This window comes from Podarcis filfolensis, assembly GCF_964270895.1.
Source record: "Podarcis filfolensis genome assembly, chromosome: 12".
In the NCBI taxonomy this organism is placed as follows: Eukaryota; Metazoa; Chordata; class Lepidosauria; order Squamata; family Lacertidae; genus Podarcis; species Podarcis filfolensis.
Genome location: NC_139614.1, coordinates 588,988 through 613,685, shown reverse-complemented (window position 1 = coordinate 613,685; position 24,698 = coordinate 588,988). Strand labels below are relative to the sequence as shown.

Genomic DNA, 24,698 nt, shown 5'->3' with positions numbered 1-24,698 from the left:
AATGATGATGATAATTATAATAGTTTTATTATTTGTAACCCACACATCTGATTGGGTTGCCTCAGCCACTCTTGTTGGCTTCCAACAGATATAAGAACACAATAAAACATCAAACATTAAAATTTTCCCTATACAGGGCTGCCTTCAGATGTCTTCTAAAAGTTGTATATTTATTTATCTCCTTGACATCTGATGGGAAGGCCCACTGCCTGGTTCCCTGTAACTTCACTTCTCTCAGTTTTTAAAGATATGAAGTCAACATTTAAGGGCACAATGAATGATTTCAGTGTGGTTTGCACAAGAGAACTTTCAGGTAAAGTGTTCTGTAAAATACTAATCTAATAAAAATAGGAAAATGATGGATGAATGTTACTTACTGGCATCATGCTTATTTTTTATTTATTTCAAGTATTTATATACTGCTTTTCATCAGAAAAGATCACAAAATGGTTCACAAAGAAATCAAACAAATAAAATACAATATATACTCCCACTCACTCAATAATCACACAAATTTCATGCCGTTTTATTTTAGACTGAATACTTTTTTGTTCAAATGTTTCAGTACTCGAAGTGTCCACAGTGTTCACAGTGAAAGAGATTGACCATCTAACTGACATGGAGTGTTTTAGCTCAGCGTTTTCTGTTCAATTCAAATAGAAGTTCAGCTCATAGATGAAAATTCACATGAATCGTTTATGATGTCACAAGACCATAGAAGAATCAGACCACAAAGCCTATGCAGTTAGCAGCCAGAATAAAAGACATACCTTCCTCCGGTGAGATGGCACAATGAAAAAGGTCTCAATATTATGCTTCTTCAAAAAACTGTTCCTTTCATGGCCATAGCCTGGTTCTACCTCGTAGTCCCCATTCAGGCACTCTAAGGTAGTCTTTGTAATATGCACTTTCCTAGAGATTAGGTGGGAGTAGGCAAGAAAAAAGACAGTGCCTTGAAACATCATAGGCTTACTTATTCTGCGGTACATAAAAGCTTCTGCTAGGTCACAATTTTTTTCTAGCCTATGTGTATACACACACACACACACACTGAGCGTGAAGAAGGGTGTTTGCTAAACCCCAATCCAAATCCTCAACTGGTTTGGGTAGGGAAATCTTGGATTTTCCCAAAAAGATTGTCTCATCCAGTTTGGTCCTAGCACCAAACTGATAAATGTTTGCAACGGATGCCCTTTCAACAGAGTTGGTGGCATATTAACACACTGAGAGGCATGGAGTCTTGACATGGTGCTGACAATGGGGCCACCCCTCTGACATTTGCAGATGGCACAGGCTTTTCCTGCAAGAATTCACCACCTTCACTGGGGCCCTGAATACCCTTCAGCAAAGACGTAGCAAGTGTCACTGGTGCCTGGGGTGCATACCACTGGTGCTGCTGGAGTGACTCCCTGCCACCCAGCAGAGCTGCGCTGCACACCTGCCCAAAGGGCACACCCACACTGCCCTGCCAACTCCGCGCTGTTTTGCAAGGCTGCAAGGCTGCGTGAAGAGGATGCAGGGGGCATGCGCCATTCTGGTTCTCTTCACGCAGCCCTGCAGCATCACAAAACAGTGTGGGTTTGTTGTGCCCACCAAGGGCCATGGGGAGCAGGGGCACAGTGGAGCAGGGCTGGCAGGGCATTGAGGAGCAAAATCCACCCACCAAAAAAAGCACCCTCCCAGGGTACCCGCCCCTCTGGCCCTCCCCACACGACACCACTGGGTGGGTGGCAGAACTTCAGGCTGAGACTTACCCAGGCAAGCCTCCAGCCTCCATTACATTAGCCAGAGTCACATCATTTGACCATACATCATACTGCCATTTGCGAAGGCCCAGGACACCACAAAGCACCCTTCCTGTGTGCAGGCCGACCCTCATGTTGAGATCTACTTCAGTGGCTTCAGCTACTGATCTAGAAAACACAGAATCAGAATGCAGTACATTAGAGAACATTTGTTACCATCTTTCCCCTTTCTGTTCCCCACAAGGGTAAAAGCTTCAATGTATGCAATACTATGAGGCCAAAACACCCGACTTATTTTCAATTCCTTGGATGTGGACCACGTAGTAATGAAGATTAAACTTTGTGTTATCTTTTAATCTTTTTAGGATGGCCACAACATTTCAAGACTTGATTACTGCAATGCACTTTATGTGGGGCTACCCTTGTGCTGCACCTAAACAGTTGATAGGGACAGACAACTGTCTGCCCATGTGGTACCAGGTCAGAAACCCGGCTCCATGATAGTACCACCTGAGCCCCTTTATCCCTGCCCAATTGCTGAGATCTTTGAGGGTGTCTCTGTTGGTGGTCCTCCAACTAGAAGCTGTGCATGTAGGGTTGTGGGCCCAGGCGTGGACCTGTCTTTTGATTGGGATCAGACAGACACTCTCCTTGCAGAACTTCAGGTATATGGCAAGGACTTTCTTATTCCAGTGGGCATTTTAAGGTAGTGTTCCATCTGAAGGCAGCCCTGTTTAGGGAAGATTTTAATGTTTGATGTTTTATCATGTTTTTAATATTCTGTCTAAAATGGTTTATTCATGATTGGCCCAAACACTGTCCTTCCTACAAGGTAGCAGGCAGAAACTTTTGCAATTGCCTCATCAAAGAGACTAACACACCAAAGTCAGAGTCTGACTCCTTGAGTTCTGGTGAAACCTGAACACCCACATGGAGCAGTGGATAGGAAATTGCTCACAATATTAGTCTTCACAGCCTAACAATCAGTGAAAGTCCATATTGCCACATGAGATTCCTGGTCTCCTCTGGCTGGAGGTTGCAGACATCTCTGACCCATAAATCTTCAGATGCACCATGAGATGTTCCCAATGACACAAACATCTCTGGAGAGGACAGAAATGCAGTGTCTCAGAACTGTGCTGCTCCACCTGAGCTCCCAGAAGTGATTGGAGATATTCAATAGACAGTCTCTCAAACCAGATGTGGTCAAGTCATCCACCACCCTCCTAAATTTGATCACTTTGTTATGGGGAGTGCTAAAAGTCTTTTCCTCAATGAGGAGTCACATTTGAAGCTCTGACTCCAAGCATTTTTATTCCAAACTGGAAGATAGTTGAAATATATTTTAAAAATATAACAAATTGTCCAGTAGCACCTTAGAGACCAACTAAGTTTGTTCTTGGCATGAGCATTTGTGTTACTGGACAATTTTTTTTTATTTTTATATATATTTCTACTGCGTCAGACCAACATGGCTACCTACCTGAATCTGGAAGATAGTTGTTCACATTCCTGTAAATAGGAAAGGATGTAGCATATATGACCCATTTCTTTAAAAGGTTTGGAAGCTCTCCTTCCTCCTTGGATGGGTGTTGTTTCCTCCTTAATCCAGTTAGAATTGGCTTGGGCATGGGTGCTTGTGTGTGTGTTGCTACTGAACATTTTTGAAGCTCCTTTGATCCCTGCTGCTTCTTGGTCTTAGGGTAGGCATGTAGAAACGGCATCTCAGAGAGTGACTACTTTCCTCTGGACCCATATCAATAAATAAGGAGATGCTACTGCAGGGGGAGGCAGGCCAGGAGGAGAGATCATCACTGTCCCAAACTATAGTTTCCCATGGCATCTGAATGGGAGCAGCTCCCAGCTCTGCTGTATCAGCTGGTGATTGTGGAGAAGGAACTTTTCATTCACCTCCTGGAGACCCTGAAAAGGACCATGTGTGTTCTGGTATGCGTGGGAGTGTGGGGTGACCACACTCACCACTGACATGCGACCCCTGGACTGCTTGCTATGAAAAAATGTGGGCCTTGGGCCAAAAAAGTTGAGCCACTCCTGCTATGGAAGGATGCAAGCCCGTGAAGAACTTACGTGATGGTGTCAATCATATCCAATCCCATTTCCACACAGCAGTGGGCATGATCTGTTTTGGGCTGGGTCAGTCCTGACACACAGTAGTAACAGTCCCCTAAGATTTTTATCCTTCTGCAATGATTTTCCTAGAGAGAGAGAGCGAGAGAGAGAGAGAAGTTTTTACTGTGGCAGTACATGTCTCTACACTTCTGCATAACATGTTCTCTAATACAGTGGTACCTCGGGTTAAGAACTTAATTCGTTCTGGAGGTCTGTTCTTAACCTGAAACTGTTCTTAACCTGAAGCACCACTTTAGCTAATGGGGCCTCCTGCTGCCGCTGCGCCGCCGCCACATGATTTCTGTTCTCATCCTGAAGCAAAGTTCTTAACCCGAGGTACTATTTCTGGGTTAGCGGAGTCTGTAAACTGAAGCGTATGTAACCTGAAGCGTATGTAACCCAAGGTACCACTGTACTACTCCCATAGCTGTATCACAACCCCCCTGATATGTGCAGCCTTTGGCTTAACACATTAGAGCTCAATTACAACTGAAACTATCAGACAGGTTCCACATACGTTTTCATATGCACTGCACAGAACTGCAGTGTCATACGGGTACCGGCACCTGTGCATATTCATCCTATGAATTTTAGGATTTATGTTTGCCTTCCCTTTCTCTTCCTCCTTAATTTCCCTTTGGTTGAAATTTAAATTGTGAGCTGTCTGGAGCAAAGTATATGTACACAGAAACTTTGGCTGCTGCTCTTTTTGGAGTATGGGGCTATTCCAACACTCCTCTATTTTTCTACAAGAATTGAGGAGGAATAGCACAAAACCTGTTCCCTTTAGGCTCACTTTGCAAGTATAGCAATGACAATACAATTTTTCTGTATGCAGCAATGTAAAGTCTGGAATAATTGCATTTGCAACAATTTGTTTCTCACTGCCAGTCCACGTGTTTTTCAGGGCAGTTCTAACGTCTTTCTCCAACACGGCATACAATAGTCGTGTTTTCTCATTGCTGATACCATGCATTGAACTAAGTAGCATATATTTTTCCAGGCGTGCCTGGAGTTATTCAGCAACCACTCACTCAATCAATCACCTTGCCCAAGAATGGAAGATTTGAGACTGGGCGATAGTTGGCCATATTGGACACGTCTAAAGATGGTTTTCTAAGAAGCGTTTTGATAACCGCCTCTTTCAGCAGGTCAGGGAAGGCTCCCTTACAGAGAGAAGCATTCACCACCCCACTAAGCCCATTGCCCAGCCCTTCCTGGCTAGCTTCTATAAGCCAGGATGGGCAAGGATCAAGCAGACAAGTGGTTGGTTTCACTCGTCCAAGCAGCCTGTCCACATCCTCGGAGGTAACAGATTGGAATGGATCCCACACAACTTGACTAGACAGGATTCTAGCACTCTCCTGCCCCAGCCCTGCTCCCACGGTAGAGTCTACCTTTTACCAAATCTGAGTGAACTTATCTGCAAAAAACTTTGCAAAATCATTGCAGGAGATCATGTGGCCCGTACTGGACCCCAGTGGAGCAGGTGGTTCCGCTAAATTGTGAACCACTTGAAAGAGTCTCCTGCTGCTGTTTTCCGTGGATGCAACAGAGGCGGTGAAGAAAATCTTCTTTGCTGTCGCTATCGCCACTTGGTAGACTCGGCATTGAGCTTTAGCCGGTGTCCGGTCAGCTTCAGAATGAGTTATCCACCACTGGCACTCTAACTGTCTCAGCAATTGTTTCATTGCCCTCAGATCCATGGAAAACCACAGGGCTGTCCAGGCTCCATGCAATCGGAAAGGGAGCTTCTGAGCCAAACAGTCAATAGCCCTGGTTAACTCCTCATTCCAGTGGGCCACCAGGGAATCATCTGGAAGGCCATTAACATGGGATAAAGTATCCCCTACCACTCTCTGGAAACCATTTGGATCCATTAAGTGGCAGGGGTGGACCATCCGAATCAGTCCCACCTCCCTGCAGAGGAGAACGGTTGCGGAGAAGTCCAGTTGCACCAGGAAGTGATCTGACCATGGCACTTCTTTTGTTTCACTTTTACTTAGTGTCAGATCACCAACACCCATAGAGGTGAACACCAGGTCTAAGGCATGTCTGCAGCTATGAGTCGGGCCAGACTTATTCAGGGATAGCCCCATGGAGGCCATGCTTTCCACAAAGTCCTGAGCAGCCCCTTGTAAGGTCATGTTGGCGTGGATGTTAAAATCCCCTAGGACAACCAAAATAGGTGTCTCCAGGAGAATATCTGCCACAACCTGAATCAGCTTGGCCAGGGAATCCTTGGTGCAGCAGGGAGGTCGGTACACTAAAAGGAATCCTGTACTGCCCCTATTGCCCAGCTTCTAGAACATGCACTCAGAGAACTGGGTCTTCCCAATAGGACGCCTGGTGCAAACTAATGACTTCCTAAAAATAACTGCAACCCCCCTCCCCGCCCACAAGGCCTCCGTTGCTGTGCATAAGAGAAAACTGGTGGACAAACAGTGGCAAGGACAAGCCCATCTGCTTCATCCAACCAAGTCTCTGTTAAACATGCCCGGTCAAGTCCTCCATCCATGATCAAGTCATGGATGGCAGTGGTCTTATGAATCCTTGACCTGGCATTGCACAGCAGTACCTTCAGGTCATGTGGGTCTCCCTTGCTGATTCCAGTATCCGTCCGGTCAAGACCAGACCCGGAGGCAGGGATAGTCCTCAAACAACAACTAAACCTGCCTCCTCGGTAGTGACATGTTCTGGTCTTAGCATAACTCCTCCTCCTACCCGTGATCACTGAGATTGGTTGTCCCAGTGCATCCCCCCCTGTGGAACCTGCCCCAGCCATTTTGTTGGCTGGGACCCACTCCCAAGCAGCCTTGACCCCTCCCCTTAAAATCAAATTAAAACCTATACAAAAAAATAAAAAATTAAATTAAAAACCAAAACAGTAAAAGTTATAAACATACCAAAATTAAACAAATTCCCAAACCCGACTAAACATCCATCCCACGCCCCACACCTGAGGCCTTCTTGGAGACTTATAAGCTGTGGTGGTGAGTATGGGGCCTCCCCCAGGCCCAAGGTGGAAAATGGGCTTCAAGGGGGAGCAGTCCTCCCCAAGACTCACGAGGCAGAGCAACAGCAGCAAAGTCTTCAAATAACAAATGAAATAACTCAGCACATCTGTGTAGCTTTAATTACTCTCTTGTGGATACAATCTCATGGTTTCAGAGGACATAAAAGGAAAATGAGCATGGAAATGCGGAATTATTCAAATTGTTACAATGGATTGCAAGGAAAAAGATTTAAGCAAAACTCTAAAGAGGTACCGTATTTTTCAGTCTATAAGATGCCCCCATGTATAAGACGCCCCCTATTTGGGGGGACTCATGGCCCCACGTATAAGAAGCCCCCTGGTTTTTTACATTATTTTTTAGGGGAAAAAACCTAGTCTTATACACGGGAAAATACAGTACATGTTCATAACCTTTAATTTAGCTACTAAGATGAAATTTGCAGGTATGCATGTGTTGAAGGACAAGGTTCACAGGAGTAGGAAGAGAAAAGAATGAGACATTAATCTGGTAGGAAGCTGAAGAGACTTGGGGCACAGGTAGTCTTTTCATCACTCCTTCCCATTGAAGGTCGTGGCCCAGGAAGAGAGAGGAAAATAGTTGAGGTATACCACTGGCTGTGAAGGAAGGGTTTGGTTTCTTGCAACATAGTCTCCACTTCCTTGAAGAAGGACTTCTGGTGAGAGATGGGCTGCATCTCACAGCGGTTGGCAAGAATGTGTTTGCTAAGAGTCTCATGAACCTAATCAGGAAGAGTTTTATACTAGATCTTGACGGGGAGGGAGACAACATTACAAGCAACAGAAGAACACCTGGTACTGGGGATAGTAGCTTCACTGATGCACAGTAAACTGAGGTGGTATTCCAGATACATGCTAAAGGGCAAGAAATTACAGGAAGAAAGCAGTTAGAGGGAATGACTCATGGTTTCAGTTTTCTCTAAATGCACAGAGACAAGCAAGACGAATTGGAGCTTTTAGTACAGGATGACAAATATGACCTGGTAGGTATTACTGAAACCTAGTGGGATGAGACTCATGAATGGAATGTAGGAATTGAGGGGTATAACCTGTTCAAAAAGAATAGACCAAACATGAAGGGAGGAGGAGTAGCATTTTATGTACGTAAAGGATGTGTACACTTGTGAAGAAATTTATGACTTGGAGCATGGAAAGCAGATTGAGAGTATATGGGTAAAAATTGTAGGAGAGAGAAACAACAGTGACCTTACTGTGGGTGTCTACTTCTTCCACCTTCTGGGCAATGAAATTGTCAGTGAGGCAATGAATGAATTTGTTGGACCTTACATTTTTGGCAGAGTTTGAGTTCCAACAGATATTGGGGAAGGTGAAGTCTCCCATGACTTCTATTTCTCTCCTTTTTGCATGTTTGGTAATCTGCTCTAAGAAGGCTTCATCCAAATCTTCAGTTTGGCTTGGCAGTCTATAGCAGACACCCACTGTTATTCATGCTGTAGAGGGCTGGGAAATCATGCAACTTCTCACAATGTTATTCCAGTACTTTGATGGGGATGATGACACTGGCCAGTAATTGTTCTGCCTGATGACTGGCTCTTGGCTCTACACCTTGCCAAACTCCATGCACTGCAACCAATGCAGAATGAGGTCACTAGAAATCCACTTCAGCCTGCACGATTCATTACTCCCACATACCACACCCCCACTGTGTGCTGAACACATAACAAGGAATTCATAGAATCCTCGTAGAGTTGGAAGGGACCATCATGCGGAGATGAGAAAATCCAGACTTGCTGAAATCCTTGCTTCTACACTACTGTTACAGGAACAGAATGCTTCTCCTTTATCTGGTCACACACACGCAGCTGCACAACATTACAGTACCCCTATGAAGTATTTTACCAAGCTTGTCCTGCAGGCATAATATTTCTTTATGTGGAAAACGTGGCTATATTTAGAGAAACATAGATGCTTTGGATGGCCTAACTTGGCAACTACCAGGTTCAGTACTATAGCTGGAAATAATTCATTAAGCAAACAGTCATTAACAGCCAAGTTAAAAAGTCATATTATCCTTGAAGATGAAATAAACAGAAAAAGTGGACACAAATGGTAGCGTCTTGTGATTTTCATCTTCCATTCATGAGGTGGTGAGTACAGAACTGGAAAATATTACTTCACCCAGTTCCTAACCTTAAACTCTACCAGGCAGCCTAACTTGCAGGCTCCTAAGACTTGGTGAGGAACGCACCTCAAGAGGCAAGCTGGGGCAGCTGCTGGGAGGACAGTCAGATCCGGTTGCCGTATTTCAAAATCAGGACACCCCCAAAGTTGTTTTCTATTTTCATTTTTTTTACAATAATGCCCCCAAACCATGGTTTTTCAATTGACTTGCCTAAGATCCAAGACAAAATGCCGCCTTTTGGAATTTCCCAACAGATATCAATTCCGCCTTTGAAATCCCATTAATGGCAGCTCTACTCTATCTGAGACTAGTGATGATGAAACGGTTGGTGATGAATTACTCCTAAAATGCCAGCTCTAGTTTCTTTTTCTCACCACTTTCTTACCACTCTGTTGCTGAAATCCAAAACTATAAATGATTTCACAGAAAGCTCAGGGATGTGTGGTGATTCATGGGCCTTATTGTGGGAACTAGATTAGCAATCAGTCTATTTCATACCTTAGATGTGCATAATCTCTGACATACACACAAACCACATTGTTAAAAAATGAATTCAAAATAATTTTTAAAAGGAAAAAGTACATGCTTACGGTAGCCAATTCATCAAACTTCCCAAAGAGTTCATTCAGAAGCTTCACCAATTCTTGAGCAGTGCATTGCGATGCCAAGCTGGTGAATCCCACAATGTCTGCAAACAATATGCTACAAAGAGAATAAAGGAAATGCAGAGGCATTAGCAGTGTTTATCCCAACATATTTTTGGAAGGATTGCAGGTGAAATGTAAGGCTAAGTAACAATGCAAATCACTTTACTTAATTTGCAGTCTTCAATGACTTTACATGGGGCAGACCCATGCAATGGCCCAGAGCAGCTCTCCCAACCTGGTGTCCTCCATATGTTTTCACTATTGCTCCCATTATCTCTGCCTGCTGCCTGTGCTGAGTGGGCTGGAGGGAGCTGTCTGAAGTCCAGGAAGGATGGCAGGCTGCCTCATGGTGGCAAACCAGTTGGTGCAAATTACTGCTTCATTATGTGTTACATGTAGTATACACAGATATACAGTGACAGAGGTCTGTCCTGGTCCTGGGCTGCAGCCTACTTTCCTGTCCCTTGGTTAATTCCAAAAACAGAGCCGAACAAGCTTGCCATGCCTCATCTCAGACTAACTAGGAAAGGAGCAGGGCAAGAGGGAAACCACTTGGATCAGGGCCTTCTGGCCATGGGACAAACAGAGTTTTCATTAAGACAGAGGTTATTACGTGGCCATTGCTTATAACTTGGGTGCCAAATCACATTCCCAGTCTTCTAACGACAGCAGCGAAAGGGGGCTTCCCAAACTAGAAGCATACAAATGCCCTCAACTCTCACCAACCTGCTCTCATCTAAAGCGAAAAGGGCTTGCATTAAAAGGATACTTTGAAAATTGGGCTTTAAACTTCAAACTAGTTTACAGTCTGAACGTCGATCCAAATCTGCCTCCTTCAGCATATCCCTCACACACAGTTCTCTGTTTTCGCCTCATAGGCTCCCTCCTCTCCTCCAGGTCTTGTCCTGCCTCTTCCTTGAGGGACAAGTGAGCCACAGCTGTTCAGTTAATGAGCAAGATCTGATCAGATCTCCCTGACCAGAGAGTGTGTCAGCACGAGGCTGTCCTCCCCCCCCCCCGATAAATTTTAATTAGTTTTCAATTACATTCCAATCGGCCTTATTATAACAATGCCAGTTTATAATACAATTATTAATACCAATCATTTAAATACCAAATTATATAATTTATTTAAAGTGGCCCCCCAGATGCTAGATTTGATGGCTTTCTGGTTCTCTTTATTTCTGCGGTCCAAAATCTTATTAGTTTCAATTACATTCTAGTTATAATAATAATCCCTTATACAACAACTGCAGTATTAATAACTTCTATTTGTGTTGACACACTAAATGATTTATGAAACTTCAAGTGAGGGACTCAAACTATATCCTTGTTGTTCCTGTGTGCGGCAATTATTCTGTCTGTGGTGTTTCTTTCTGTCCTTGTAAGATGTTATGTCTTTCTTTCCCCTGTTTGTTACTGCTATCCATCGTGCCTTGGGTGGAGATAATATCCCATTGTTGTTCCAGAAGTTTCTCCATCGCTCTGTCCTGTGCTTCATTGTTTTGCACCGAGAACTTTAACAACAGATGCAAAAGTCGCTCTGCCTTGGTAAATAAACTGTTGTCACTATTTTTTCCCCTCGCCTGGGAAGAAGAGTCGGATATATTGCAGATGACTCAATATAGAACCTTATCAGTTCCTTGGCAGCTCACAGACTCCTTTCATCCTTCCAGGTGGAGATATATGGCCAATTATCCTTCCAATTAAAGTAAATTCCAAGTCCTCTTAGCGTTATTCAATTCACTTTGTAGATAATAAAGGATGGTGAAGTGTCAGCTCTATGTTTCCATTGTAAAACTTTTGCAAAATAGAGCTTCCCTCCCTTTCCCCCCTTTTTACACACACAGTTCCTTTTGATGTTATCATCCATATTTTTAATCCAATTTCTTCCATCCTCATTTGTACAAGTATAATTTGAACTAACATTCAGGGGAGGGTTGCCGAATCATAACTGTAGAGAGAAAAACTTTAAACAAACAAACCGTAGGCTCCCCGCCCCATCATTTTTTGCACCGAATGAAGTCTTATCTCAAATTCAAACCTTAAAATCCTTGCAGTTGGTTTGTTCCACAGTTTGTGATCTCATCTCTTCTAGCACACACCTACACTTTAGTCCAATTAAGCTCTAATTAACAGGAGAACCTCTGCTTCTTAATGGCGGCATTGGAAGGTTTTCGGCAGGCAAAGTGCTTTTGCACACAGTGCTTCCCTGGCCCCTGCATTCCATGCCAAAGTGAAAGCCAGGTACTGAAATGAACTGCAAGTGAAGCCCGTACGCCATCCCTGGGGGGAATTTGAAAGGATAATTACCCTCAATCACCCTGGTTTCTCCATCTCCTACTTTCTCCCGCTGTCATGGGGGCTGCCTCCATTAAGGCAGTGCAGAACCAGAAGCCAGCACAAGGCTGTCCTGCAGTGCTGAACATCAGAGCACCTTGCAGCAGGGATAAGTTGCATACCATCCTGAAGGACACTTTGAAATAGAGGAGCCGGACTTGCAGACTAAGGGCCTAAGTACACATTATAATGCAGCTATGTTTAGCACTAGCCAACCACCTCTGTAGGCAAGACCAGGCAGGGGTGTCATATGCAGCAACATCATTTTTTCCTGCCACTTTTACTGTAATCCTTCCTCCAGGCACTTTTAACCCATTGGTGTTCCATACAGATAAATGCTCACCTCATAAACATGAGGCAGGAGGCACATAGGGGGAAATAATGTGAGGGAGATTTCAGGGGGAAAGTGGCAAGCCATATTTTTCCACTGCAAATCTCTCACTCACAAGGCTACTTTGTTTGCAGTAAAGAAGCAGCTACTGGGCAAATACTACAGAAATGGTACAGAAGGCTGTGCTGTAACATGCAATTTTAGCCCTTTAGCTGCTTAACAAAAGTTCTCTGGTGCGGGAAAATTAGAGAGAAAACACATTTTAAAATATGCACAGTAAACTCACATTATATATACTTATATAGCATTGGCAAAGAAACCCAGCAGAGAGGTTAATAAAGTTCACCACACACACAATGTGAAAATAATCACATCTTCTAGTTTTATCCTCTCAACTATCAAGATGTGGTTTTGCGTAATTTATGATTTGCCCATTGTTGTAGCCTGCTTAAAACCCAGCTATGCAGCTCTTACATGTTAATGATGAATATTTTCATGGACACTGAAGAGAGAAGCAGTTTTCAAAGTTTGGAAAACCATCACATCATGGCCAACCACAATAATTCTTCCAGAGCATCATCTGCATCCTGTTTATGTAAGTTATGCTGTGGGAGAAACCATATGTTGTATGTGATTTCACCTTTACTGCTGCATCTGTTCCTAAGAGAGAAACTTCTGCCACTATTTTGATTTCCTGGGGAAATTGGATGCTCATAATCCGGGAGTCAGGAAAGAGCTCCTTGCATCCTCTCTAACTGAAAAGATGGGTAACTGCCATGCATAAAACAGCTGCAGACTTACTAAAAATATCCTGTATCTCATCCTAAACCTTTTCCAGAGGGTAGCTATTGCAGCAAACACAAGAGTCTTATAGAATCATAGAATCATAGAATCATAGAGTTGGAAGAGACCACAAGGGCCATCGAGTCCAACCCCCTGCCAAGCAGGAAACACCATCAGAGCACTCCTGACATATGGTTGTCAAGCCTCTGCTTAAAGACCTCCAAAGAAGGAGACTCCACCACACTCCTTGGCAGCAAATTCCACTGTCGAACAGCTCTTACTGTCAGGAAGTTCTTCCTAATGTTTAGGTGGAATCTTCTTTCTTGTAGTTTGGATCCACTGCTCCATGTCCGCTTCTCTGGAGCAGCAGAAAACAACCTTTCTCCCTCCTCTATGTGACATCCTTTTATATATTTGAACATGGCTATCATATCACCCCTTAACCTCCTCTTCTCCAGGCTAAACATGCCCAGCTCCCTTAGCCGTTCCTCATAAGGCATCGTCTTGGGCCACTTAAAGCCTAAAACGCTCATTATGGTGTAAGTTTTCATTGACTAGACTGCTTTATCTAATGCCATCACATGCTATCCCTCAGCTGGCATCTCAAACCAGCTGACTCAGAAGGGAGGAACACTGGCTGCAATGGGACTTACTTTTAAGATTGCCAGCAGTTCTTTACTGGTTTTGCTGCTGTGCTTTAATGGAATCAAAACATGCAGAAATTAAACAAGCGTATCTAAATGCATGACTTTTAACTCCATGCAAGGAAAAGCTCCACCTTCTTTATTTTTGTATGTCAAGCTGACGTTTAAGCCATGGAACATCAACAGCCGAGTGTTGATTCCTGGATGTGGACTAGGTAGGTGCAAGCATGGCTGGTGGAGGCAGGGCCAGGAACCTTTTCGGGCTCCTGAGGCCAATGGCTGGGCTGCAGAGGGAGGGAGGGAAGGAGATAGGGTGGTAATATTGGGTGGCTTTTCAGGACACAAACTGTGAAGACAGCTGGGTAGGTGGCATGTGAAATGCTGGCGACAGCCAAGAATGAAATGCATGGTTCTGGAGGCAGCTGACAGGGTGAGCGGGGATTCACTATATATTGCCAGCTCAAAAATTCTGAAATAAAACAGGGTCAATCTAAAGGGTCAATTTTACAGCTAGCCTCTATTATCTGATAAGGTTCCTGTGTATAGTACCAGTAGAATAGGCAGAAATTCAGCAGATAAAAGTTTTACACAGTGTGTTTGCAAAAAAGGAAAAGAGATCCAGCTCCTGAATTCATATGTTCCTGGACTTCCCACTGTTGCACCCGGAGTTATTCCTTGCTGCTCTCGAGAAGCCATTATCTCAAGCAGAGAACTGCTGGTGATCTGGGTTCCTGTGGTGGTGGGGATAGCTGCAAATGGTCCTGTAAACTTGATCAGCCCCAGAATCTATTTGCAATACCAGGACTGAATTCTGGAAGATGTGAAGGGATTGTTTTCAGACTGTTTCTCAGCAGGTTCAGAGTGTCTTTTCCTCCCTGTTGAGCAACTTCGGATTAAGGAGCACAGCTTTCAGAGGTCAGATGGACTTCAAGTTCTCTTTAGACTGATGTTTTAAACCAATTCCAAATTTGTTTTATGTGCATATACATGTGAAACTCTAACACACATATTCATGATTAGATTGAAATATATAGGCTCCTGTCTATATCTTCTTGGGCAATTATTCTGGTTCCAGTTTTCATGTCAGCTTTTAGCTCCTTGATCTTTCTCTTTTGATATGGTGCTCTGAGGCTTCCATGGTCTTTGCAGCTTTACTACTGGGAGCAGAGGTGATTATAAGAATTCTTTCCTGTATTCTTTTTGCATAAAACAAATAGATTTAAGTTCAAAGACTTTGAGAACCAAACCACAGAGAGAGTTCGCTGTAAGTAAACAAAACAACAGCTGCAAATAATTCTAACTGGGAGCTCTATGCAGCCATAAAGTAAAATTCAGCAGAACAACCTTCATAAAAAGAACCTTAGGAAAACAAAAGAAGAACTCAAATCCTGTGTACAGAATAGATGGGTGGTTTGATACAGAAGTGGTACATATCAGGATCATTACCTATAAACAAGTTAAACAAGGGCTGTTTCAGTTGATTTGTTTTTGCAGAGATAGGAATAATAATAATAATAATAATAATAATAATAATAATAATAATATATTATTTATACCCCGCCCATCTGGCTGAGTTTCCCCAGCCACTCTGGGCAGCTCCCAATCGAATGTTAAAAACAATACTGCATTAAATATTAAAAACTTCCCTAAACAGGGCTGCCTTAAGAAGTCTTTTAAAAATAGGAGAGCGGGCGCCACTAGAAGGCCCTCTGTTTGGTTCCCTGTAACCTCACTCCTCACAGTGAGGGAACTGCCAGAAGGCCCTCGGCGCTGGACCTCAGTGTCCGGGCTGAACGATGGGGGTGGAGATGCTCCTTTAGGTTTACAGGACCGAGGCCTGTATACTGTATATGCCTTTGTATGTGAGCAAAAACGCTACACTGATGATGCTTGGCATGGGGACAGGGTGAGTTTCTATTCCAAATGGCATTTGGGATCCAAAACAGGGCCAGGAATATTGTAGTGGGTTTCTGGGCTACTTCCAGAGATGGTCTGTGAGGCTGGGGCTGCACTAGGGCACTGTGTTGCATGCTCTGCATGCAAAAAGCAAGGTTCATAGCTTTGAAAGAAAACTTACCGTATTTTTTGCCCTATAGGACGCACTTTTCCCCCTCCAAAAATGAAGGGGAAATCTGTGTGCGTCCTATGGGGCGAATGCAGGCTTTCGCTGAAGCTTGGAGGCTTCAGGCTTCAGGAAGCTGTCAGCAAGCCTGGGGAGCCCACGGGAGTTCCCGCAGGGCTCCCTAGGCTGCAGATAGCAGCCTGCTACCCGGAGCGCGGGGCGCGCTGAAGCAGAGCGCCCTGCGCTTCGGGCAGATATCCGCAGCCTATAGGGAGCCACGGGGGGGGGGGGGAATAATTTTTTTTTCTTTATTCCCCCCCCCCAAAAAAACTAGGTGCGTCCTATAGGGTGACAAATACGGTATTCCCCTAATAATAGTTAGAATTTTTTTTACTGATTCAGACTATTCTGGAGCACCTCAGCTTGTGCCTGTGCCTTCCCTCCTCTCCCCTTCAATGAATTAGAAGCAAAGCCACCAGTCCATCCTTTGAACTGCTACAGTCCCAGAAGAATCAGCTAAGACGAACCTTTACCCTTGTGCATGTGAGATGTCTGTAAGACTTTACATTTTGCAAGCTTGCATCAGTCCTACCTAACATTGTCATGTCTCTGAATGTAAATTTTATGGAAAATCCTTTCAGGTGGCTTCAGGAAATCTTCCTTCATTTCCATGGCAACATTCCTGGGCAAAAGACTCATCAGAAGTCGCTCCTAAAAGTTAAACAAAAACAAAAGCATAGTTATCAAAACTGCTATTAAGCTTGAATAGTTCATCTGATCAAATTTGTATGCAGGATAACATCGACACATAAAATCAAGCAAGGAATCCCATTTAGAAAAACCTCAAGCATCTAAAATGTTGATCGTGACACCAAGGCATTTAATATTTCTCAGTTCCATCTAAAGATCTAGCTTAGTGTGAACCCCCAGTTTCCTGGAGAGAAGATTGCTTTTTTAAAGTAAGAAGTTTTAGTGATTTTTCAGTGTATAGACCCAATTACAAACAGCCCTGGAGAGAAGATTGTTACTGCTGTGCTCCTCCCTTGGTCCTGCTGCCTTGCTACCTAAGTCTAAGCCAGGTAGCTTAGGTTTGGCATTAGTCCATCATCTGAACTTGGGGGTGTGGTTTATTTCACTCTAGACACACCATAAGCTGTAAACATGTCTTGTTCTTTGTCTGGAGCAGACCAACCACAAACCTGGAATCAGGTGACATGCTAAGCCAAACCAAACCACAACTCAGCCCCAGAGAGCACAGCAGCAGCGGAACTGGGGGAAGAAGCACAGCAGCTGCCATCTCCTCTCCAGAAATCTGCATGTTCAAACTGAGCCTCTAGAGCAGCCTTTCTCAATCCTGGGCTCCAAAATGCTTTTGGACTGCACTCCTATCCTTCCTAGCTATCAGGATCAGTGGTCAGGAATTATGGAAGTTGTAGTCAAACATCTGTGGACCCAAGGTTGCGAAAGGTTGCTCTAGCATCTGGTCTGATACTGTCTCTTAGGAATATGAGGTTGTGACCTTGAAATTAAAAATTCTATTTTCCCTTCTGCCAGCGCTACATAATGTACTTCTCCTTGTGTAGACTTGTTTAAACGTATATATGACATAACAGATGTATGAAATCTGATACACAGTAGTATCCAAAAGCTCCAACGACAAAGTGCCAAATACTCATTTTTACCAATGACATGTTGCTGTCTTTCATTGATACAAGTTGTGGTAAGTATCAGAAAATTAACCCTTCTGGCCTGGACATGGCGCCATGAGCACTGACTCCCCTCTCCTGTCTGCTAAGTGTTTTCGGGACAGCTAAGTTACCAGACTGTGTGAACAAAGACTTTCACTACTTGGGTAAATATTTCCTTTCCTATTCCACATTACCCCTAATCTTGAAGAGGATTAATTATGAGCACTATGAATACCAGAATTAAGTAAGAAACAAACCCAACTGTGCAAGCAATGGCCGAGCCAAAAAAAGATGGGGAGGAGGAGGCTGGAAATGATATAAATACTAGTGCCTTACAAACCAATGCAGAAAGATCTCGCTGAGATTAAAAAAAGATATGGCTGAAGTAAAAACAGAGCTTTCAGAGCTGCATAAAAAAAGAATGAATTTGAACAACATTTGAATATGCATGAGATGGTTACACAAGCGAATCAGAGTATTGCAGATAAGCAGATCTCACTCTTGGAATCCCAAGTAAAGAGTAATTGGCATCAGATGCCCTCCTTCACAAAGAGAAGCACTTATGGAAGACTTCTTTTAAAAGCTGCTATCTCTGCTGGAAAATCAAAGCATTGAAATCAAACAAATCAAGGAGTCTGATGGAGGTGTGGAGGAGAACTAAAAGTCTTCTGGAACATAAAACCTCCTTATGGTTATCACCAATGGAGGCTTGAGCACATAAACAAATATGCAATGCAAATGGGCTATATAAAGAGAATTAAAGAGTTTTCAGGACAATGAATGTGAGTTCAGTGGGTAATGTGAACTCAGTGGGTAACTGGTTCCAATATCATAAATTAAACGAAATCTATATTTAAAAAAAGATTTTAAAAATGGATTTGCAGAACAAAGGTCATACTTTGAAGTAGGTTTATGTGAAAATTATGAGAAATTAATTGGAAATGTAAGGGGTCATTCTATCATATGTGGTGAACCTGCAGAAAAGCAAAGACCTTTGGGGACATGATATTAATGAAATTAAGGGGGGGGGAAATGAAGTGACTTTTCCTAAGAGGCCAGAATCCTTCCTGCTGGGGATACTAGACAGTGAAATCCCAAAGAAAGCCTCAGCAGTATTTACCGTATGTATGTGACTGCAGTGGCAAGGATTCTCTATGCACAGAAATGGAAGGAGAAGAGAACACCCTCAAAAGGAGAATGGCTGATGAAAATCTTGGAATATGCAGAGATGGCAAAATTGACAGCATTGATAAAAGATACAAATTTAGAATATTTTAAAGAAGACTGGAATATACTAATCTATATAAAAAGTTATTTCCCTTATGTGAATACCACAGTGGGGTTTGAAGTGTAAGGAAATAACAGAACGTATTAAGAAACATGTTAGAGAGAATAAAATTAGATAAGATGGAACCTTAAAATGTGATTGTATGTAATTTGGGTTATAAACATCGATGTTGGGAGAGTGGGAAGTCACTAGTTTGGTTGAATTGGAATATAATTGTTGCGTAACAAAAGTAACTTTCTATATGGAATATATATATATATATATATATATATATATATATATATATATACTTCCGGGTTGGTGCCTCTGGTAATGGCGGAATTCCTCTGATCGGGAGGAATTTGCCCCGTGGGAATTTGGGTCTGGCCGCCACGGCGAAGGCGGAGACCCGCAAAAAATCACAGGTGGGAGAATCCTGTGAGCGTGGGATTCGGCAGGCACCTTTTGCGCCTCCCCTACTCACGGGGAAACCCGGTTTCGGGGGTCCACAGCGAAGTGGGGTGAGCAACGCGGTGCTTTGAATCGTCTGCTTCTTCCACGGATCAAAGCCGCATAGCTGTTGCCGGAGAGCACTGACTTTTTCCTGTGGACAATTTGATCTCAAAGTAATTACCCGTGAGTAGAGCTGAAGCGGGAGAATTGGATTCTTAAACGTCTAATTTGGTATCGTAACGGGGAGGTTCAAAACAGGAAGTCCGCCTTCCCCTTTTGTAAATAGACTGAAGCAATGAGACTGTTAAGCTGAAGTCTTGGAAAGCCTATTGTAAAAGACTAAATCTCCATTGGTAAAGAACATTAAACCCCCCCTTGGAGGCAGGAGAAGGGGGGGGGGAGTTGTGGATTGAGTATGCCTGCAGGAGAGAGCGAAGAGAGAAAAAATACCGCCGCTCTGACTCTGGAAACAGGCTGCTAGCAGGACTGACGTTTTTTGGAATGTTCATTGACAGCGTTTAGAACGTTCATTGACAGCTAGCTAAATAAGAGAAATACATTGTTTCTACTGTCTCTGGTTGCTTTTAAAAAGGAGTAAAAGTAACTGAAAATTGAAACTAACTTTGGATTGTTTGAAACTGTGTTTAAAAGAGGACATTACTGACTAATATAAATAGAAACTGTTTCCCCCTAGTGGAAGCCTTTGAAACTGGTTGCTTTACAAGAGCTGGGCTAGGGGAATTTCCAGCTGCAAGATAAAGAACTGTGAGACTCTGGGACTGACCTTGAATCTTTTAAGTGTTATGGCAAATGGAAAGGAAAAAACAGACCAGTCAACTACTGAAAAAAAAAATAAGGTCTGGGAGGACTTGGCAGGAATCTAGGAGAGGCTCAACATCAGGCCCCCCTGCCTCTTCTGCTGCTGCTTCTGTACCAGTACACTCAAAACCAAGAGGAATGTCGATAGAAGAGGCCTTAGTGGTTGCATTAAATAAGATAAATGATTCACTGGAACAGCTTAACAAGAAATTGGATGCTGCAACTACTAAAATTGATTTAAATACAGAAAGTATAAATAATCTTGGACAAAAGGTGAATACCAATACTGAAACTATTCCGAAATTGATATAGGAATCTACTTTGATACGGCAGACTGCGGAGGAAGCTAGGGAGAAAGCCGTTGCTGCTGAATGTAAAGTAACACAACTGGAGAAAGAGAGACTCCCAGCCCTACAGAGGCAACTTGATGAGCACAAGTTGACGCTTGCTATGATTGAACTTAAAGAAAAACAGACGAATGTGAGGATCAGAGCCCTACCTGAATTGGAGAAGAAAAGCTTGATAGACTTTCTTACACAGGAAATTGCTAACTTTTGGGACCTGGACTTGGGTCAAGAAGAATTTAGAACTGTGAGGGCCTTCAGACTTGGAAGAGGAGGGGAAAAAGAGAAGAATAGAATAAGAGACTGCTTGATCACCCTTCGAACTAAAGAAGAGAGAGATAGAATATTGGGGGGGCCACTAGGTGGCACATCGGAAGATGGCTGACAATAACATCTCTCCGACCCACACGAGGTAATTTGGAGGCTATGATGGGGGTAATTAGCCTCCTTAACCCCCCCCAGGATTGTGGGGGGGACGGCCCTTGCCTGCTGTGCCCTATACCACCCCCGAATTTGTGGGGGTGGGGGCACTAGGCACAAAGCCCTCCTGTGGGATTCCGGCACTCCTGGACGCCGTCCCTGATTCGCGCCGCTAGTTGCAAGCATCTTCAAAAGAAACAATTTGGACGAGATAAATTGCACATGCTTCAAGGAAAAAGGGGAGTAAAGACTGCTGACAGAAGAGATCTCTGATAACAAGACAAGAATAAAATATGAGAAGATACGTCAAGATACGGTATGACAAATGACTGAGGGGGGAGGGGGGAAAAACCTGCCTTCCTTTTTCTTATGTGATTTAACAAGAATTTGTTGATATCAAGCCATATCTTCAGAGGAATTTGGCCACCCTCCAGGTGCCCGGCTTGATTCCATGTTGACCCCCCCGTCAACGACTCCCGGCAAGACAAGGCGAGGTCTTTATCGGCCGATCCTTCTTCAAACGTGAAAGAAGAACACAGCCACTCCTCCTCCCTCACTCCCTGCCATCCCCAGGGAGGGGAAAGAGACAGACAGAAATGTATTTACATGCCTTTATTTCTGTCTTTCCTCAGTGCAGAGAACAACATGTCTGCACTCTCTGATACCCAGCTGCAGAGAGAGAATAACTCCACCCATGTACTTCCAGTACAGGGTCATGTGACACTCTGAGCTAACATCCGGTGCTCAGAGCACATAATAGACTGTCCCTGGTTCTCACGGTACAGTCCCAAAACATCAACATCCTGTTTGGCTTTCCAGCCATCTGGAGCACTCAGCAGCATTGCTCCTTTTTCGTAACAACCTCCCCCAAAAGAATCAATGCATGTTGCGGCAAGCAAAGCGTGATCCAGAGAAGAAAACAAACAGTTGTTATACACATAACACTCCCCTGTTGTTTCAGTTCCATCCTTGGAACTACCCGCCACTGGTTTCCCCAGTGTACCTCTCTGGTTGTCTGGCCTCCAAGGAACGAGTGCATCTGCACTCCCTTGGCTAGCAACTCTCTGTTGTGTCTTTGTCTCTGACTTAGACACAGCTCCAACCTGTCCTCGGTTGTTTACAACAGCAACACATGCAACAGCTATATTAGCATACTCTTCTGAGTACCTTTTGGGTGGTTCACCCTTTGTGACTCTCTCAGACCTGCGTATGAGGTGCTGATCCTCTCTGCTCACTGGTCCAGTCTCAGGACTCTTTGGAGAACCAGTTCCAATAGCAAACAGTGGTTCATCCTTCACCTGTGAAGGCCTATCCATTGTGTGAGACTTCCTCTCAATGACTGTGACGACTGAGCTCTCCGAGCTATCACTGTCACTCTCAGTACCACTGTACTCTGTGAAATCATCATCATCATCTGAATCGTCCTCTGTGGGAAATGTGTGTACTATCACTCTCTCCTGTTCAGGAGCACTCTCTAGAAATTTTGTGAGAATCACCTGACCAGATTCAGACAAAATTACTCTGTAGAGACCCTTTTCATATCCCACAAAAATGCCTCTGGCATTCTTTACTCCACCTGGAGCTTCTGTCCTCACATGAGACCCAAAAACCTTGAAGGTTTTCTCTGGAACAGTTTCTCAAAAGGAGAACTTCCCAACTCTTTCGAAACCTTTCTCACCCACGCATAACTAAACGACATGAGTGACTCCGCCCAGAACTCATGTGGCAGATGTGAACTAAGCAATTGCGCATTCATCCCCTTTTGCAATTCTCTGTTCACTTTTACACAGACACCCCTGTTCCACGCTTCCGCTGAAACAGCAATCTTGTGTCTGATCCCCTTCTTCTGCAGGAACCTCTGGAAATCCTGTAAAAGAAAAATCTGCTTCTCATCTGTCAAAAGACAATCAATGTTAGCATCATGCATATCTTTAACTTTGTCACAAAACTCCTGAAACCTTTCTAAGGCTTCCTGTGGCTTCTTTAACACATAAACCCAGACAAAGTTAGAGAAATGATCCACACACACAAGATAAAATCTTGCATGGCCTCTAGATGGTTCTAGAGAACCAATCACATCAGCATACACCCGCTGAAACGCTCTGTCGACCCTGGCCACCTTCTTGGCGCTCGTTTTGGTCACACCTGCAAGAGAAATCAAGTTAGACTCAGAATTACATTCCATGTAATCACTTTGGTCAAAGTCCAACAAATACAGTCCTCCTTTCTGTCTGGCAGAAAGATATAACTCTCCATCTTTGTAAATCTCGCAGCTCTCAGCATCGTAGGACAATCTCAGTCCTTTCTTTGCAATCTGCGAAACACTCAGCAGATTGAACTTCAGTTCAGGAACCAAGTAAACATTGTTTATTGTCAAGTTCAGACTCTTAAGATAGACAGACCCTTTTCCGGTCGCTTCCAGCTCCTGACCGTTGGCCTGTGTCACAGCGAAGCTTTGCTTCTTAAACGATGAAAAGAGTCCTCTGTGTGGTGACATATGAACCGTCGCTGCAGTGTCGATAATAAACGCGTTCCCAACATCTGGCGTGGTTCCTTTCGCCATCAAAGCCCTTGCAGGTTCCACCATAGGCTTGGTATGACCTTTGCCTGAGGCCTCAGGCTTTGCTGAGCGGCCCTTCGCTCCTTTCGGCTGGCGTGGCTTCTTGCAGCTCCGCTGAAGATGCCCAGCCTGTCCGCAATTATAACATCGGACAGCGTTCAAAGCTACAGCATCCTCTCCAGTAGCTTCATCAATGGGGGAATTAGAACTCCGTTCTTCCCTCCCCCTGTCATTGGCATCCATTTTGAATCCAAGCCTCAGCTCTCCACTCTCGAGCCAGTTAAAATCCAAAAGCTCCTTTGAGCTGTTTTTCTGCCTCTCAGGCAGGCAATCTCCAAGCTGTCTCAAAGTCAAAACAACTTTCGCTTTCCCGGCTCTGACTGAGCCAGCCCCAGGTGTCAGTAGTTTTCCACTTTCTTGACTGTCGTTGCTTAGCAACCTTCCCCGGGACGGGAATCCTTATCTCACCACAGGAATTTCTGGTATGCAAGCCTTTCTTTCAGAGCTGTTTTTATCCAAACGCAGCTCTCTCGTGAACCAGAGAATAAATCAATCTGCATTCACACTTTTAGCCCGATATTCAGCATACCTTTTTAGGGCTCCGTTGCTTGGAAAACACCCCCTCTTGGGGCCAGCCGTCTGTTCAGCTTCTGGCTGCAATTGCAGACGTTATCTTCTTTCCCTGGCGCAGAGGATGGCACACGATCCATCAACCTCTCACCTCTCATGCTGATTCCCATGGATCAGATAACCAGCAGCTTCTGCTACCATATGTTGATATCAAGCCATATCTTCAGAGGAATTTGGCCACCCTCCAGGTGCCCGGCTTGATTCCATGTTGACCCCCCCCGTCAACGACTCCCGGCAAGACAAGGCGAGGTCTTTATCGGCCGATCCTTCTTCAAACGTGAAAGAAGAACACAGCCACTCCTCCTCCCTCACTCCCTGCCATCCCCAGGGAGGGGAAAGAGACAGACAGAAATGTATTTACATGCCTTTATTTCTGTCTTTCCTCAGTGCAGAGAACAACATGTCTGCACTCTCTGATACCCAGCTGCAGAGAGAGAATAACTCCACCCATGTACTTCCAGTACAGGGTCATGTGACACTCTGAGCTAACATCTGGTGCTCAGAGCACATAATAGACTGTCCCTGGTTCTCACGGTACAGTCCCAAAACATCAACATCCTGTTTGGCTTTCCAGCCATCTGGAGCACTCAGCAGCATTGCTCCTTTTTCGTAACATCCCCTCCCCTAAGGAGTCAGAAACTAAGGACTTAAGCTGTGG

General features: G+C 44.1%; 2 protein-coding genes across 4 annotated transcripts in view; one reads left to right on the top strand and one right to left on the bottom strand.

Annotated features, from left to right (window-relative positions):
* LOC310745563 (uncharacterized protein) overlaps nt 1-2,184 on the top strand; it is a 34,787-nt gene extending 32,603 nt beyond the window's left edge. For 2 of the 3 annotated variants that reach the window (XR_014540143.1, XM_083578377.1), the window contains 2 exons: nt 661-779; nt 2,111-2,184. Coding sequence is in view for 1 of the 3 variants with exons in the window: in XM_083578377.1 (XP_083434503.1) it covers nt 661-675 (15 nt within the window). In the remaining 2 variants the exon portion in view is untranslated. Of the gene's footprint in view, nt 1-574; nt 780-2,110 lie in introns of all 3 variants that reach the window. The other variant, XR_014540144.1, reaches the window with a different exon arrangement.
* Nucleotides 1-24,698, bottom strand: part of ADCY1 (adenylate cyclase 1) — a 173,388-nt gene that overhangs the window by 29,127 nt on the left and 119,563 nt on the right. Inside the window, exons 3-7 of the mRNA XM_083578000.1 lie at nt 16,452-16,570; nt 9,643-9,754; nt 3,834-3,961; nt 1,755-1,913; nt 771-912 (exon numbers count right to left, since the gene is read on the bottom strand). Of these exons, the coding sequence (XP_083434126.1) occupies nt 771-912; nt 1,755-1,913; nt 3,834-3,961; nt 9,643-9,754; nt 16,452-16,570 (660 nt within the window). The remainder of the gene's footprint in view (nt 1-770; nt 913-1,754; nt 1,914-3,833; nt 3,962-9,642; nt 9,755-16,451; nt 16,571-24,698) is intronic.